Source organism: Gallus gallus, chromosome Z (assembly GCF_016699485.2).
Source record: "Gallus gallus isolate bGalGal1 chromosome Z, bGalGal1.mat.broiler.GRCg7b, whole genome shotgun sequence".
Lineage (NCBI taxonomy): Eukaryota > Metazoa > Chordata > Aves > Galliformes > Phasianidae > Gallus > Gallus gallus.
The window spans coordinates 33200716-33217423 of record NC_052572.1 but is presented as its reverse complement, the minus strand read 5'-3'; the positions used below and the strand labels follow the sequence as shown (position 1 = coordinate 33217423).

At 40.1% G+C, this 16708-nt stretch overlaps 1 protein-coding gene across 1 annotated transcript in view; it reads right to left on the bottom strand.

Moving 5' to 3' along the window:
* The window catches only part of CNTLN (centlein, centrosomal protein), a 191099-nt gene extending 174690 nt beyond the window's left edge, over positions 1-16409 (bottom strand). The window contains exons 1-2 of the mRNA XM_015280215.4: positions 16375-16409; positions 16126-16302 (exon numbers count right to left, since the gene is read on the bottom strand). Of these exons, the coding sequence (XP_015135701.2) occupies positions 16126-16218 (93 nt within the window). The 5' untranslated portion in view covers positions 16219-16302; positions 16375-16409. The remainder of the gene's footprint in view (positions 1-16125; positions 16303-16374) is intronic.
* Between the last annotated feature and the right edge of the window lie 299 nt (positions 16410-16708).

The following is a 16708-nucleotide window of genomic DNA, read 5'->3' as shown; positions in this document are numbered from 1 at the left end:
ACAAAAGAAACACCCTGGTCACAAAGTTCTAACAGTTCAAGGCTATCACCAGTTTATATGCAAACTTGACTACAGCATAAAGAAAAACAGTAGTAACAGTTTGTCTTTCACAAAACCAGACAAATTGTATGTAACTATCTCTGTTGAATATATAGAGCTCTAAGTGCTGAAATAGCTGACAAGAGGGCTTCATTTCTGGTATTTAAAAAAAAGGTAACAGGAAGAAATAGGACACTAGCTATTCCACAAAAACAAATAAATAAATAAAAACCTGAAAGGGAGATCACTGCTCTCTAATCAGCGTGGGTTAGCAATATGAGAGCCTAGTGACAGTGTTGCATGCAAGCAAACAGATAACTAACAGGATAATGGAGTGTTAGGGCAGAAGATGACAACAAAACTAGGCCTCAAACAGTATCATAGCAATTGTGTTACTCAAATGAGGCCACAGACTGTTTCCCACCAATTTTCAAAAGCAAACAATACAGCCTCTCACTCAGCCACGGATGTCACTTCATGATAATTATACGACCCTGGATTTCTATGTATCTGGTCTAAAGACTATATAAACTGTACACCTTTTTCCTGCTTAATCAAAAAATCTGGCAAGGGCAGGTCCTGTAAATACCTTATCACGCCACCTGAAAAATCTCATTGCGTGTAGATAGTGATTTCCAAACAACCTATTGCCTCCTCAGAGGCTGAAGCTGAATGAAAAATAAAAACATTTTTCAGGATTGGAAAAATTGCTGCAAGCCTCCATAAAACATTAGGATCTAGACAGAACATGGATTCTGTGTGTTCTGAATGTTTAAAATCATGTATTTCCTTCTGGAACCCGTCACAGAAAGAACACAAACCCAAATAAAAATTCACTAAATAACAGCAACACAAATGTCATTTGTTCTACATTATTTAGGACACTAAGTACGTCAGCAGTTCTTACACTCTTAAGTGGTATCACTTCAGCTATAAAGAAATCTTTCAACCACAACATAGGAATGAACATCTAATAAGCTATATCTAACTACAATTTCAGAATACTTTTAATTCAAACCTGTTAATCAGCAACATAAAGAGCAGAGCTGAACTGATAAAAGTACTTGAACATTTTTATATCTTTCAAACATGATTCAGTGTAATTTTGCACTGAACTACTGAAAATCACTAGCAAATTAGTCTACGGGTCAAGAAGTCATTACAGAACATCTAGCAAAGTACAAACAGTACTCCATTGGCAAATGTTTAAAAATCTTCAGCCAAACAGAGAAAATTACCGATGCTGATTTGTGAGCTCATGGGCTTTGTTCAGTCTAATTTTGCCTGCTTTTATAAGATACTTATCATCAGGCTTCCTTAGATTTTGCTTTTACTGTCCTCTGTACAACAGTGTAGAAGTAGCTGTTGTGCTTTCTGTTCATTTATTTATTAGAGGAACTGAGACACTTAGGCTTCTGCAAGACTCCAGGAAGCATTATCCACTATCATGAGATTAATCACAAGAAGAGGCTGCCCTTTGAGCTGTCCTGGAAACTCCCTCACACTCCAGACCCCAAACTGAGGAGCTGCACAGGGCCTCCAAAGAGTACACAATAACATATAACTTTCAGACACATTCTTCTAAATACAAAATTCCCCCTTCACATACACACACACAAACAAACAAAAAAAAAAAACTGTGAAAAATATGGTAACGTACTAAATTGTTACTGATGAATACCACAGAATCACAGAATCTTAGGAGCTGGAAGGAACCTCTGGAGATCCCATCAAGCCCAAACCCCCCGACAAAAGCAGGTTTCATACAGTAAGTCAGACAAGAAAGCATCCAGTTCAATTTGTAGTATCTCTTCAGGAATCTCCACAACCACTCTGGACAGCCTGTTCCAGCACTCTCTCACCCTCACAGTAAAGAAGTTCTTCCTCGTGTTTGTATGGGACTTCCTGTGTTCCAGTTTGTGACCACTGTCCCTTGTCCTGTCACTGTACACCACTGAAAAGAGCCTGGCACCATCCATTTGACTCCAGCACTTGAGATACTTACAAACTGTGATGAGATCCCTTCTCAGCCTCCTATTCTCAAGTCTGAACAGTCCCAGGTCTCTCAGCCTTTCCCTGTACAGGAGGTGCTCCAGGCTCATAATCAACTTTGTAGACCTTCACTGGACTCTCTCTAGAACTCCTGTTTCTGTTTTTTCCAAATTTCAGTGCCCAAAACAGGACACAGTACTCCACAAGCGGCCTCACCAAGGCAGAGTAGACAAGGGAGGGTAATCTCCCTTGTCCTGCTGGCCAGGCTCTTTTTAATGCACCCCAGCATACCATCGGCCTTCTTCTTGGCCACGGGGGCACACTGCTGGCTCACAGCCAACCCCTTGTCCACCAGGACACCAGGGTCCTTCTCCACAGAGCTCCTTTCCAGAAGCCCCTAACCTGTACCAATGTACCAATGTGAGGTGATTCCGTCCTAGATGTAGGACTCTACACTTGCCCTTGTTGAACCTTGTACGGCTCCTCTCTGTCCAGCTCTCTAATCCATCTAGGTTTCACTGAATGGCAGCACGGCCTTCTGGTGTGCCAGTCACTCCTCCCAGCTTTGCATTATCAGAACACTATTGATGAAGATGCTGAACAAGACCAGGATATGTACAAAGTATATATGTACAGTATGAGGAAAGGGAATTCCTCACAGTCTACCTGTGATTTCTTATTGAGTTTCCAACATGTACCACGTCTCTGGCAGACCTGTTTCCACATAGATCTTGCCACGGCACATAAAAACTGACCATTCAATAATATCAAAGAAAGGAAGCTTCACTGTGATGAACAGTTAGTTGTTTTCTTACTAAGAACACCAACATATAGGTGTGAACAGTCTTTTTCAATTAAATAAACAGTCCAGGCTAACCTCAAATCATCTACAACCATGTCACTGTTTACTTAAAGACCTGTTCTAGAATGAGAAAATCAGTTTTTAACTTTTATTCATGCCAGTGAAAATTGTTACACTCACTGCATAACTACAATCTGCCAAATTCTTATCTGCACTGAAAGAATAGACATAAGTAGTAAATGAAGCAGGAGAGAAAAAAAAAGCCATAACTCATACAGTGAATAATGAAAAAACATTGAAGAAAGTCATATTGAATCTAAGTAGTATACACAAAGTAATCTTCAAAGAAATAGCTAAATAGAAAAGGCTAAATAGTGTCTAATTCAAAAACAAACCAAAATAACAACAACAAAAAAACTTTCCAAGCAGCCAGGTAAGAAAATCATACTAGTTACTACAAATGTTGAACACTATCACAGTAAGAATTAACAAATGCTGTTTAAATAACAATTCTTGCCATCAAAAATAAAGTTACAAGTGCTATTCAGTAATTAGATAATCAAATATTCTAACCTATATCAACAAATGCTTTTTGTTGCATATCTGTATTTCTATAATTGTACAAAACAGAGGAACTTTCCCCCTAAGTGAATCATTCTGCCAAAACAATAAGGAAAAAATTATTTAACTGTGCTTTCAAATATGTATTGTCAGTAATAAAACAAAATGCCATCTACACTCAAAAATCAATGAGCTTCATTTCACTGAATGTTAATATGGAGATGTGCAAAATTTTCTCGTTATCACAATAAAACATTAGGAAAACATAACTCAAGGAATGGTAAGTTACTATTATATGTGATTTACTTGTGAAATATTTTCACAGCTAGAAATGTTTCAAATAAATCTACAAGCAACTACATTTTATATAACAGAATATTAGTTAAAAATTATGACAGTTTTAAGATGGAAATAATGTTTAAACAGTCTCTTAAACTCTTGGCACAATTAAAGGGTTTGGTAAGGCAGTTCCCTGAATGGTCTTGGGAGCCAAACAATTTCTTCTGAAAAAAGGCTGTTTAGACAGTCTGAAGTTGGCACAGAAAAACACTACAGCTGTCAAGGCCTGGGATATATCAATCTTCAGCATACCCAAGGAATGTGCAGTCTACTCAAGTGTACATTAGCAGCTCAAGAGGTCAGTGAGCATACCTTGAACAGCTGAGAACTTCTGTACACAAGGCAGAATACAGATGTCATTTGAAAGTTATTGCAAATTACTCACTAAAATTATGATTATCCACAACACATCCAATGTCAGATAAAGACGCTTATCCTGTGATGAAGTATGCCAGCTACAACTAGAGAATTACAAAGTAAAAAAACAGAGTACATTGAAAAGTGGGATTTTCCCTCAGTCCACAATGAAAGTAGTAATAATCATAAAACTGCAAGATGTGCAGGATAAACAATAACTGTTCTTTGCAAAGCAAATCAGATTTTTTTTTTTAATTTATATATTTTACTAATTTTTAACAGTAACAAGCTCAGAAGCTGGAAAAAAAAATAAGTTGAACCACAGGTTAAACGGCATGAATTTCCACAGATTAAGTACTTGGTTGCAAGTCCTGAACTCACTAAACATTAGCTTAAGTCACAAACAGAGATTCTGTCTGGCTTTTACACAGGGCAAGACAAATATTCTCACTTCAATTCAGTTTTCCTCCTCTCCTCTTGGAAGAGAAATTGGAGCCTAAATATTATTCTGGATGTCTGATATTACATTGATATTGGTATCAATATTGCATGCAGTACTTGTGCGTTAGAAACTGAAAAGTGACCTCATCAGTTTTCAGTATTTCCACACAACTTTATCAAGAAGAATTAGCTGGCTTTCTTTTAAAGTCATGATATCAAACTCTTAAAAGAAAAAGACTTTTAATTTAGCAGTGACAATGATAAAAACATAAGCAGCGTCTTTTTGCTCATATGAACTATCATTTATGACTTTGTGTATTGAACTTACAGGTAGGTATTTTTTCTCTATGCATCTACAATAAACTGTGCTGAGAACAAGGATAAACTCAAAAATCTCCTTCAGTATAAATCATACATTGCATGCCTTAACTAAAGTTTAGAGGCACTATTATTTTTAATATTTCACTTTATTTCAGAGCATGTTAAGTATTAGAGGTGGTCATATCATACCCTAACTTTTTATAAGCATTACAAATAACTTATTTAATAAGTACTGCCGCCTGAAATCAGAAACAGAACACCCATGGAACACAAACAAAAGGCAAAAAGATGAAAACAAAGCAAAACAAAAAAATTGCAAAACAAAATAACACAACCACAACACTCACTCCCAAGCCCCCCTCCTTCATCCCCCAACAAGTGCAAAAAAAAGCATAGGACTCTAGGACACAAGCGCTTACTTAACATTTTAAGCAGCAGATACCCATCAATACCCCAAAAGGGGAAATGAAACATTTAGCAGGACAGAGGGAGCTATTGGTTTGCTGTTTTCAGTAAGAGCTCTCTAACACCAGACACAATTTTTTGGTAACATGGAGTATTTCACTATTAAATGAAGTATACATCACTATCGTGCTGAAAGAATTGATACAGAAATGCATTTAGCACACAAAACTGAGCAAATATCAGATAAGCTTTTGGAAAGGCTGAGAAAACATGAAAACAAGTCTGGCATAAACATTTAAGCACTTGCAAGAAAAAGGGCTGTTATACACTCTCTTACCACCTAATATGTTTCTGATTAAAGAGCTTAAGCCTTTAATCAAGCTGATGGATACATTTTACGTGCAGGTAACAGACTTGCTTCTTGATGTCTCCTGACTTTTAAAGATACACTGCTAGTATTCTGCCAGTGCAAAATGTCTAAACCTTACTGTGACAGCGTCTGCGATTTTCAGTCACATACTCATTAAGAAGTATTCTCTCTACAACTCACTCAGCCTTGCTGAATGATCATACAGCACAAAACACTGCAGTGCTCTGATCTTGGAGGTACTAAGCTTTTTAAGAACTGAAGAAGTCACTAGAATACGAGACTGATCAGTACCTCACCAGACGATGTACTGCCTTATACACACTGGCTGCAAATAAGACATTAGCTTATTTTCAACTTCACTAGAGTCACAAACACACAGTATGCACCACTACATCTAACTGTCTGATAGATTTGTAAGAAAAGTGGTAACTTCAAAATAGACGCCATCAAGTGCGTCTTCCTCCCCAGTTTCTTAACACTGAAGTACTAATGGTATAAAACCACCATGTAAAGTTACGATTCCAGAAAAATAATTAGCTATGTTCCAGTTAATAATCCTCTATATAAATAATTTTATCATCTTCGTTAGTATTCCTGGCCAAAAAGAAAACGCCTTTGAGTCAAACATCGAGAAAGGGTACCATTTTATTTATATACAAAATACAAAAGTTTGTGTTACACATAAATATACACAACCACACAAAGAAGTTGTATTCTTCCTCTTTGAACTCTGTTCAAAGCAAACGAGGACCATAAAAGTAACATTTACTGTTATGTTGATGAGCTAAGCAAAAGGAGTACAAATGACAGCATCTTCAGCATGTCCTTACACATGAAGTCTTCAAATTAGTCCAGCCAAGTGACAAAAAGGTGGCAAAACACTTATCTGAATAATTTTATTATACATTCTTAATTGGCATGAATTGACTCGTTTAGCATTGACAGACAAGAATACAACTGTCTCTGGTCTGACAGGGCAGGAAATGAAGTAGCATTACAAAAGCCAATTTAGTACCATAATGCTAGGACGGGACAGAAATGAAAATAAGTTAAACAGTCGAAGTAAGTTACCTGATAGACATGAACCTATAATATATAATTCCATCCTCATCAGTAAGTAATTTTCCTCACTTTTTCCTGACAGACTGAGCACACAACAATCAGCATGATCTGCTTTTGCCTTCATTAACTGATGGAGTCTTCACCCTCACAATTGCTTTTGTCTGAGTACTCAATATTGAACACTTGGTCAATTTAAGAACTGTTTCCAAACATGCAATGATAAGAGAAAGCAAAGAGTTCCAGAGATGAGAGTTTCTTTTGTACATCAGTAACCTTTTATACATCAAGGACAGGATAACTCAGCCGTAAGCATCCATTTCAAGCAACAAATTTCTAAACTCTGGGAGTAAAATCCAACCGTAATCATTGAAGTAATTCCACAGAATCACAGACTGATTGAGACTGGAAGTGACTTCTGGAGGCCATCTGCTCTGAAGCCTCTGCTCAAGCAGGGACACTCAGAGCATACTGCCCAGGACTGTGTCCAGATAGCTTCTGAAGATCTTCAGGGAGGATACTTCACAGCCTCTCTGGGCAACACCAGTACTGTCAGTACTAAGTCACACAGTGAAAAAGTACTTCCTGCTGTTCAAAACGAACCAGAACTCACAGCTCCCTTTCTGCAGAACTGCTTTCCATCAGACCTCCAGCCTGTCCTGCTGCCTGGAATTCCTCACCAGTTGCAGGGCTCTGATATTCCATTCATCCATTTCTCCACTCTGCCCAACTGATCAACAGCAGCAGAACCCTCTGATGTATCAGTCACTGTTCCCAGTTCTGTGTCATCACCAAATTTCCTGAGGTTACGATCTGCCTCATCACTCAGATTATTAATGAAAGGCTGAGGCTGACCTGCCACCTGGGCCACCTTCCTGCTTTTCCTGAAGACAGGAGTTATTAGCTTTTCTCCAGGCTTCAGACACTCATCCCAGTTACCACAGTTGCCTAAAAATCAAGGGTAGTCTTGCAAAGACAACAGCCAGCTCCCTCAGAGCTCATGGGTGCAACCCATGAGGATCAAAGAACTCAGGTATTTTCAGTCTGCTTAAACATTCCCTTATTCTCTTCCACAAAGTGTACATCTTCCTTACTCCAGTTTTCCCCCCCAGTCTCTGTGACCTGGGATTCCTGAAAGCCAGTCTTGCTAGTAAAGACTGAGGCAAAAATGGATATACTTTTCCTTGTCCTATGTAACCAGGTCCCCCACACTGTTCGGGAAAAGCCCTCCATCTTTCTTAGTCTTCCTTTTGTCCACCCAAATTAACCACCCTTGTTTCCACCCTCTGTGTACTTCATTTTTGTGTTTATATTGTATGCATCTTTGAGTCTGACAGGAGCTCCTTGTTCACCCACACAGGTCTCCTGGCATTTTTGTCTAACTTCCCTTCTTGGGGTGGACCTCTGCTGAGCTTGGAGGACATTATCTTTGAATATTAACCAACTCTTCAGGCCTCTTTTTTCCCCTCCATTTTCTTATTTCATGGGACTCTTCCAAGAAGAAATTTGAAGAGGACAAAGCCTATTCTACTGAAGTTTAGGCTGAGCATTAGCTTTTCAGTCTTCTCACTGTCCTTACAGTCTTCTCACAGGATCCTTAACTCCACCATCTCATGGTCACTGCAGCCAAGGCTAGCTTTGATCTTCACATTTGAAAAAAACTTCATCCTTGGTGAACATGAGGTAGAGCATATGGTTTAAATGGAAGATAAACAGCATGAAATAAGATACAAGTTTTGCATATAACTGTTTTCTTTTAGTGCTAAAATCCTGAGAGTTATTTTAAGAATTAAATTGTGCTTTTGAGAACAGAGAATAATCTTTAAGTTTTAATGTTGTATTAATGCAATGGTCTGGATTACTATAATGCATTTCACAGTTTCAGTGGATTTCAGGACACGGGAATCCACAAGTTTCATTTTACAGACAACATATTCAGATAAATACACATTTGGGTACATTCAGTCTGAATTATCATGACTAATCAAGTAAAAATGTGGGTCCATCACATTAACTCTGACTGAAATTTCAGTTCTTTCCACAAAAGTCCTCTGAAATTGAGGACAAAAGGTAGAATCCTATGTGCAAATCTTAGCTTAGAGAGTCTTAGTTTTAGAAAGTTAGGAGCTAAATAGCAACTGAAATTGCTGAAAAAGTGCACACAGTAACAACAAAGAATAAGAGTACCTAAGGTAAATCTTGAAGAACTGCATCTATCCTCCTGAATTAAAAAAAAAAACGAAAAACCAGACCTGCTCAAACAAATTCTCCTTAAGGTCAAACCATGAAAGTTATGAAAGTTGTGCAGTTTGACGTGTAGAAGTCACAGTGTGTTACAGAACTGTGCTCAGTGCAGCTGGAAAAACTACAAGCAAGAGCCTACAACTTCACTATGAAGTAAAACATGACTTTCTTTATTGAGAAACAGCTAAGTTCTTTTGTTCCCATAAAAGGAACCTTTCTACTCATGCCCATCTCTGTACCAGATACTTGTTTCTCACTTACTCTAGAGGCTAGTTGAAATATCATCTACAGACATACTGTGAGTAGGTAATTAAAATAAATGCAAATATACAATTTTTAGTAAGTCTCATTCTCTGTTCATCTTCACAGTTTTACATCAACATGAAATATTTTTCAGTACAAAAAGTACAAGCAGTTTCATTCCTACTAGCTAAAAGTTGTCAAAAATAAAAGAAAAAAAGATTAAACAAACTTAGCTATTCAATGACACTGTTTCACTGTCTCGAAGAAAGGGTAAGGCCCTTATTAACACCACCTGTACCAAGCAGACTCATGTGATTTAGACTCCTTATGGCAAAATGTAAGAAAATAACAAACAAACAAAAAAAAACCACCCAAAACACTAAACAGCTGGCATCCCATGGTACCAATAAGTATGTGGTCTTGGCTTAATCACTAATAAAAGAAATTAGTATTTAATGAATGGAGGCATTAAACACTCTGCACCATTATAAATGAACAGTATATATGAATATCAACAATTAATCCAAAAGCAAAAATAATGCACACATTCTCACAATGATAGTTCACAATCATTTTAATTTTAATCACAAAGCCAAAATAAGAAAGAAAAGCTTTACATAAAAACATATCACTAAGAAGAAACATGGGATTTTTCCACAGTATATAAAATTATTAAGTGATATTAAATAATAATTCCCAACTATTGATTTAAACACTATTAATATATACAATCAACACACATGTAAAATACCCACTCATGTAACAGAGAAGATACAATGCTTTGGGTTGTTGTTTTTTTTTTTAACCCTAGTGTATTTCTCATATAAATTTCTAGATAAGGAATTTGTTAATAACTACTTATAATCCAAATGGTCATTATCATGCCTTCTTTCAATTTCCAGTGGGTGTCCAGAATATTATTGATAAAGACGGTCAGAATGCATCTGTTCTTCCAGGTAATGGAAATTTCTTGATAATGTATAGGTGTGTTACAGCAATTCTATCCATGGTCAGCGCTAGCAGTATCAAACAGAATATTTTGCATCCTTCCTAGACCCACAATTTGATCAAAACAAGTTCATCTGTCCACAGAAGTATTATTCTTCTGCAAATAGTACAAAATGGGGCATGAAGATCAGACCAGATCTATGCACAGCCTTCCAAGACCAAGAAACAAAACAAACAATACCAATAGAAGCTGTAGCTGCAGTCACCCCATCTTCCACAAACTAACAGTCCACTTTTCTTATTCCCTTTTTATCCAAAGCCTTATTCCGTTTCTATCTAAAATCAGTTACAGATATGCAAAGTCCATACTTACAAACATCAATCCAATAACTGACAACAAACAGAAGTTAACATTAACAGCAACTATAAGAAGATCTCTTTCTTCCCCAATTTATCACCATTAGAAGCTGAATTCTACCTGATAATCTGCAGCAGCAGACTATCTACACACAAATTACTAATGAATTTGCTAATTTATGGCTAATGAAGAATGTTCTGGTTTTCAATCTTTAAATTGCATCTGTAAAAGGAAAACCTTATGCAGCAGTATGGTTTCTTTGATCAAACACTACAGTGGAACTGCTGCAGCATAAACTATGCACAAAGTGCCATGCAGTGCTGTTTTCTCGAGGAATCTGTTCCTTAGCAACAGTTGTATATACCTTTTAACTCCTACTACAGCAAAGGAATCGGCTTTATAATCATCATTGCTAGGAAGAGCGAGATAGAAAATATTACAAAAAAAGACATGCCTAATACACCTTGCACCTACAGCTTCAGAGAGAAGTTAGTGTGCTCTTGGTTTCCACAGAACACAGAGGTAAAAAGGAAACACAAACAAGAGAAACCACATCTTATTTTAGCAGAAAGAGTTGTAACACTACTTCTGTAGTAAAAGCTGCAATTAATAAAACGGTGAAGGCCTTGTGCAATTAACACCAGTAATAGGGCATACACCTGTTCCTTTCAACTCTGTATTTCTACTAACATTTCCAGCAACAGAAAACACAACTGGATAGAGAAAAGCTGATCTTAAATCACTCTCTGATATATTGAAAGGTAGGATTTGATGAAGTCTCATAACACAGTGTTTTAAGGAATCTTTCCTACCTCTTTGTTTAGAGAATAGTGTGTATTAATAACGTATCTATGTAATTCAACAGTTAAGAGACTAGGAGCTAGGATAAAGCAGAAGATAGCCATTTGTTAAGGAATGCACAATATTTTCTACCAAATGGCCCAGAAACTCTACAGATAGATTGAGATTCTAGAGACCCAGCATATCACTCCCCTTTAAAGAAAAAAAAAAAAGACAAAGAGACATCACAATTTCCTTTACCTCAAGTAACTATGCTTGCAAAAAAAAAAAACAAACTAACCAAACAAAAAAACCCAGTACTTTCATCTGCTCAAAAAAATCCATAACCACAAGGGAAAAGGAGAAGCAGAAAATACAGACCAAATCTTATAAACACCAACGAGAGCCAAGAACTCCAGGGAGGAATATGGACATAGCTGTTAAAGATATTCCAAGGAAGGCTCTCAAGATATTTAGGAGGTAGGCAGAAGTATAACACACTAAAATAAGATGCATCAGTTAAAGCAAGTAACAGAAACCAGACGTGTTAAAACTCAGTTTGACCTCCCCCTTTCCACTCTTCCCCAACAATATAGAGCCTGGCACAGAACTGGAACAGGGTCTGAAAAAAAAAGTATCCACGTCTCCTCCTCCACAACTGTTTTCAGGAAACAACTCTATTACTCATGTTATTCTTCAGTAAAATTAATAGAAGAGGAGCACCGAAATTAAGAGTTGTTCATTAACTGAGCATCAAAATAATTATACAGTGCTCTGCTGCAGATGCAGCAATAACTACTTTCCCAAACAGCATAGTACCAGAGACAAACACATATCAAATATTTCCTTTCTCAGCTTTATAAAAGCCTCCACTGTTCATGGTTTCAGAGCTTGAGACTGCTTTCTTATATAGCCTTCATAACTATATGGCCTAACAGCCTTCTCATTTTTGCAAATTCTATTTCAGAATAATAAAACAGTAACAGTTTGTTTTTTTTAAAAAAAAAAAAGGAACAGAATTGCTATGCTCAAGAATCCACTTATCATGATTCAAGTTGTTACAAAAACTAAAAAAAAAACACCAAGTACCATAACTCTAAGGCAACAAGTTCTAGACTTACCCAGAGAACCTTAGCCTTAGAAAAGTGAAGTAGGGAAAAGTAAGAAATATTCAAAACACCATACTCAGCTCTGTATGTATGTACGTGTTATCTTAAAAGGCAAAAAAACGTGATGAGGAGAAAATCCTAGAATACCACACTACATCAAGTAAGAAAAAGGGTCAGCTACTCCAGGATCTTCTTGCAGAAAAAGACAGCAGCCAAAAGTAAGGAGATTGATCCAAAAATAATGTGTCCTCCTTACTTCCATGGAAACTACAACTGATAGAAAGAGCACATTAGTACTACTTGACAGTGCCAATTCATAGCAGTAGAACACTCTTTTCAGTACAGTCAGCACCGTTAGCTATATATTTTCAGCAGTGATAAACAAGAGCCTGATCATAAACATCCGCATCAGTGGGGGTGATCCATTGTTTCACGGCTGCTGTGATGGCACCAATGCCAGAAAAATATTGCCCACGCAGACTATCTTTCATTGTCCTGAACAGGTGGAAGCCAAAAGGTGCTAAACCCAGACTTTGTGGTAGAGGTGGTAGGAAAGTCCAGCTAGGATTGGCCACAGTCTTCAAATCAATACGAGGCCTGGCATTATGATGCTAAAAGAGAAACTTTGTCTTCTCCAGTCTGAGTCTGGAAGTGTGAGCCTTCAACTCAGGCAGGGTCACAATCATAGAATCATAGAATTAATCAGGTTGGAAAGGACCTTAAAGATCATCAAGACCAACCACGACCTAACCATAGTACCCTAACTCTAACAACCCTCCGCTAAATCATGTCCCTGAGCACCACATCCAGTTTTTAAACACATCCAGGGATGGTGACTCAACCACCTCCCTGGGGAGCCTATTCCAGTGCTTAACCACCCTTTCTGTAAAGAAGTGTTTCCTAACGTCCAACCTAAACTTACCCTGGCACAACTTGAGGCCATTTCCCTTCATCTTGTTACCTGTCACCAGTGAGAAGAGACCTACCCTGCTCTCACTGTAAACACCTTTCAGGTACTGCAAGAGAGTAATAAGGTCTCCCCTCAGCCTCCTCTTCCCCAGACTAAACAGCCCCAGTTCCCTCAGCATCTCCTCATAGGGCTGATTTTCCAAGCCCTTCACTAGCCTTGTTACCCTTCTCTGGACCTGCTCCAGTACCTCCATGTCCTTCTTGTACTGAGGTGCCCAAAACTGAACACTGTACTCAAGATGAGGCCTCACCAATGCCAAGTACAGGGGCAGGATGACTTCCCTAGTCCTGCTCACCACACCGTTCCTGATACAAGCCAGGATGCCATTGGCCTTCTTGGCCACCTGGGCACACTGCTGGCTCATATTCAGCCAACTGTCCATCAGTACACCAAGGTCCCTTTCCATCAGGCAGCTTTCCAGCCAGACCTTCCCAAGCCTGTAGGGTTGTTTGGGGTTGTTGTGACCAAAATGCAGGACTCGACACTTGGCTCTATTGAAACTCATACCGTTAACCTTGGCCTATCGATCCAGTCTATCCAGGTGCCTCTGTAGTGCCCTTCTCCCCTCTGGCAGATCAACACTCCCTCCCAGCTTGGTGTCATCTGCAAACTTACTGAGGGTGCACTCAATCCCCTCATCAAGATCATCAATGGAGATATTAAACAGAAGCGGCCCCAGCACTGAGCCCTGGGGGACACCACTCGTGACCAGCCGCCGACTGGATTCAGCTGGACAGTGAAGCAGTCAGAGTTGAGGGATTGTCCAGGTTCCAGGAAATCCAGAAGAACCATCCTTTTCCTAACCCAAAACTGTAGATCACTTTATCCAGCCAGGGCTACATCTTGAACTTCAATGGGGAATTCGTATGTAACCACTCCACGGATTGCAGTTTTGACACTAGCTCATAGTGGTGACAGCACATCACATCAGTGGTAAGGACACAACCCAGGACATAGCCACCTTCAGTTTCATCTTGGTTCAATACATTACAAAGAAAATTCTGGTTGCTCATTTCAAGATAATTGGAATGGGCTCATTAGTGAACAAACATGAATGCACACAACTGCACGTAAAATGTACACGAACAAATCTAAAGGGGGAAATCAGACACTTACCTACAAGTTTCTATTATTTATAACCCACTTCAAAAATATCTTATGTGACTACACTCCAAAAGTAATGCCTTCTATTTATTTCCATGGAAACTACAATAGATAGCAGGTTCACAATAGCACTTCTTGACAGAGGAAATTCTTAGCTACAGAACATTGTTTTTCATTGCAGTCATCACCATCAGCTGATTCACGCAGGTGATAGCAGTGCATGGCCATCCAGAACTTGGACTTCCTTTCACATGCTAGCCACCAATGTCAAAACGTACAACTCTTTCCACATGGAGGAATTCAATTCCACACCTTCGCCTCAGATGTACTTCCGTGTCAAATATTTTGTCAGACATGGTCTGCCACCTGTTGCATGGTAACAGCATGTAATAGAATATCAGTAAGGAGGTTCAACTTTTAACTGCCATACCACCAATATCTGCCTCTGACATCATTTGCCAACATAATAAAATAGGAAGCATTACTTTTAGAGCAGACCTCAAATAACATAGGCTCAGTTAGTAAACAAGCAGATGGTCTTTGATCTGCCTCCAGCAAACTTCATCTGATATTAGAGATCTTCAAACTGAGAATGGGAAACAGAATTATCATTTAAAAAAGAGCGTTCTAAATATCTCTTACAAGACACTGAGACATCTCCAAATAATTGATTGTTTTGAATTGCTATATGGGATTTTTGCTGACAACTGCCTCTCCCCTTTGTTTCTTCAAGTCTTGATTCTACCTATAATACAAGTTCAGCACCAGTTGCCAGGTGTACCAATGCTGCTTGAAGCAACAGCTTCCAATTCTAATGTGGATGCTATTTTCTGCTCGTGTATATGACTACATATGCCCTGGACCCTACAGGCCTCACCTGAGCATGGTGAGTAATAAGACACTGGTTGGGGTACCATGGAACAAGAGGGAAAGCAAAACAAGCATCAGGTATCACCTTTCCCTATTCCTTATTTGCCAGGCTTTATGCAGTTCTCTAGCACTGCAGACAGCCACAACAAGACCACCTCCTGCTACTTACCATTTGCTTATTTTCATGAAATGTATTAAGTAGCAAGTACAAGCGATGAATGACCAACTGGTAAAATGATAACAGGTTATCTGTTAAGGATGACAGTAAGGAAGATGGTATAGGTGTGGCTCTTCCAAGGTCAACCACTATTATCAACAACAACACACCCTCCAAGGATGTTCTTGGGTGCACTCAATCACCGTGCAATGCGGGGGGATATTAAACGACCTCTGAAGGATTCCTCAAGACCTATGTTGCTACAGACCCCTCCTGTCTGTTCATTTTTTCCAGGAGTTACACACCACAGCTCACCTTGGTATCCACAACACAACTCACTCAGCAAATACATGAGTTTTTCGAGGACGGAGAGGCAGAACGCAGACAGTAGCTCGGAGGCGCTACGCCTGCTTTGGAGCTACAGTACGCGTACGGGGGCTGGATCTGCTGTGGGCACGAGGCTGCCTGGTCCCATCGCCATTACCTGGGCGGCCCCCGGCCCCGCCCGACAGGTGGGCCCCGCGGGATGCTCTGGGGCTGCTCCTCCGGCTCTCCCCACCCGCACGAACCCGCGGCCCAGCGGCACCAGACGCATCGGCAGGCCCCGGCCGCGCAGCTCCGGCCGCCCCTCACAGCCACGCCCCGCGCTCAGGTACCTGGCAGCGGCTCAGCTCCTCCGCCAGGCACCGCAGCTCTTCCTCCAGCACAGCCACCCGCGATGCGGCCGCTTCTAGGCGCCCCGCTGCCATCGCCGGCGCCGTCCTGACAGCCCCTCGCCGGAGCTCACAGGCCCCACGGCGGCAGGAAGGGATGCGGAGAGCGCGCGCCCGCTCCTGAGGGAAAGAAGAGAGAAGCGGTGCCGCGAACCGCACAAACGAAAACTTTCCCCCTTTGGCTCCACTTACCGCGGGCACGAGCGCCGGAAACCACGGAGAAGGACGCGGCGCAATGACGTCAGCTCAACCGCTACCCCAGCGAAGCGAAGGGGCGCGAGGGCAGGTTTGAATTTGCCCGCCCGAGCGGAGGGGCCGCGCATGCGCGCTACATGCGCCATCCCGAACAGGGGGGTAAGCCGCGTTCTCCCTCACCGTGCAGGGACAGGTGCAGCTCCGCCCAGGTGTAGCGTTTTGCCTTGGAGTCTCCTGTCCTCCCTGAGCCACGGGAACCCGGAGCCTTGTCTCATCTATTGGTATCCACAAGACTATTCATATGTTTTATTTCTTTCAGTTGGGTTTAAGA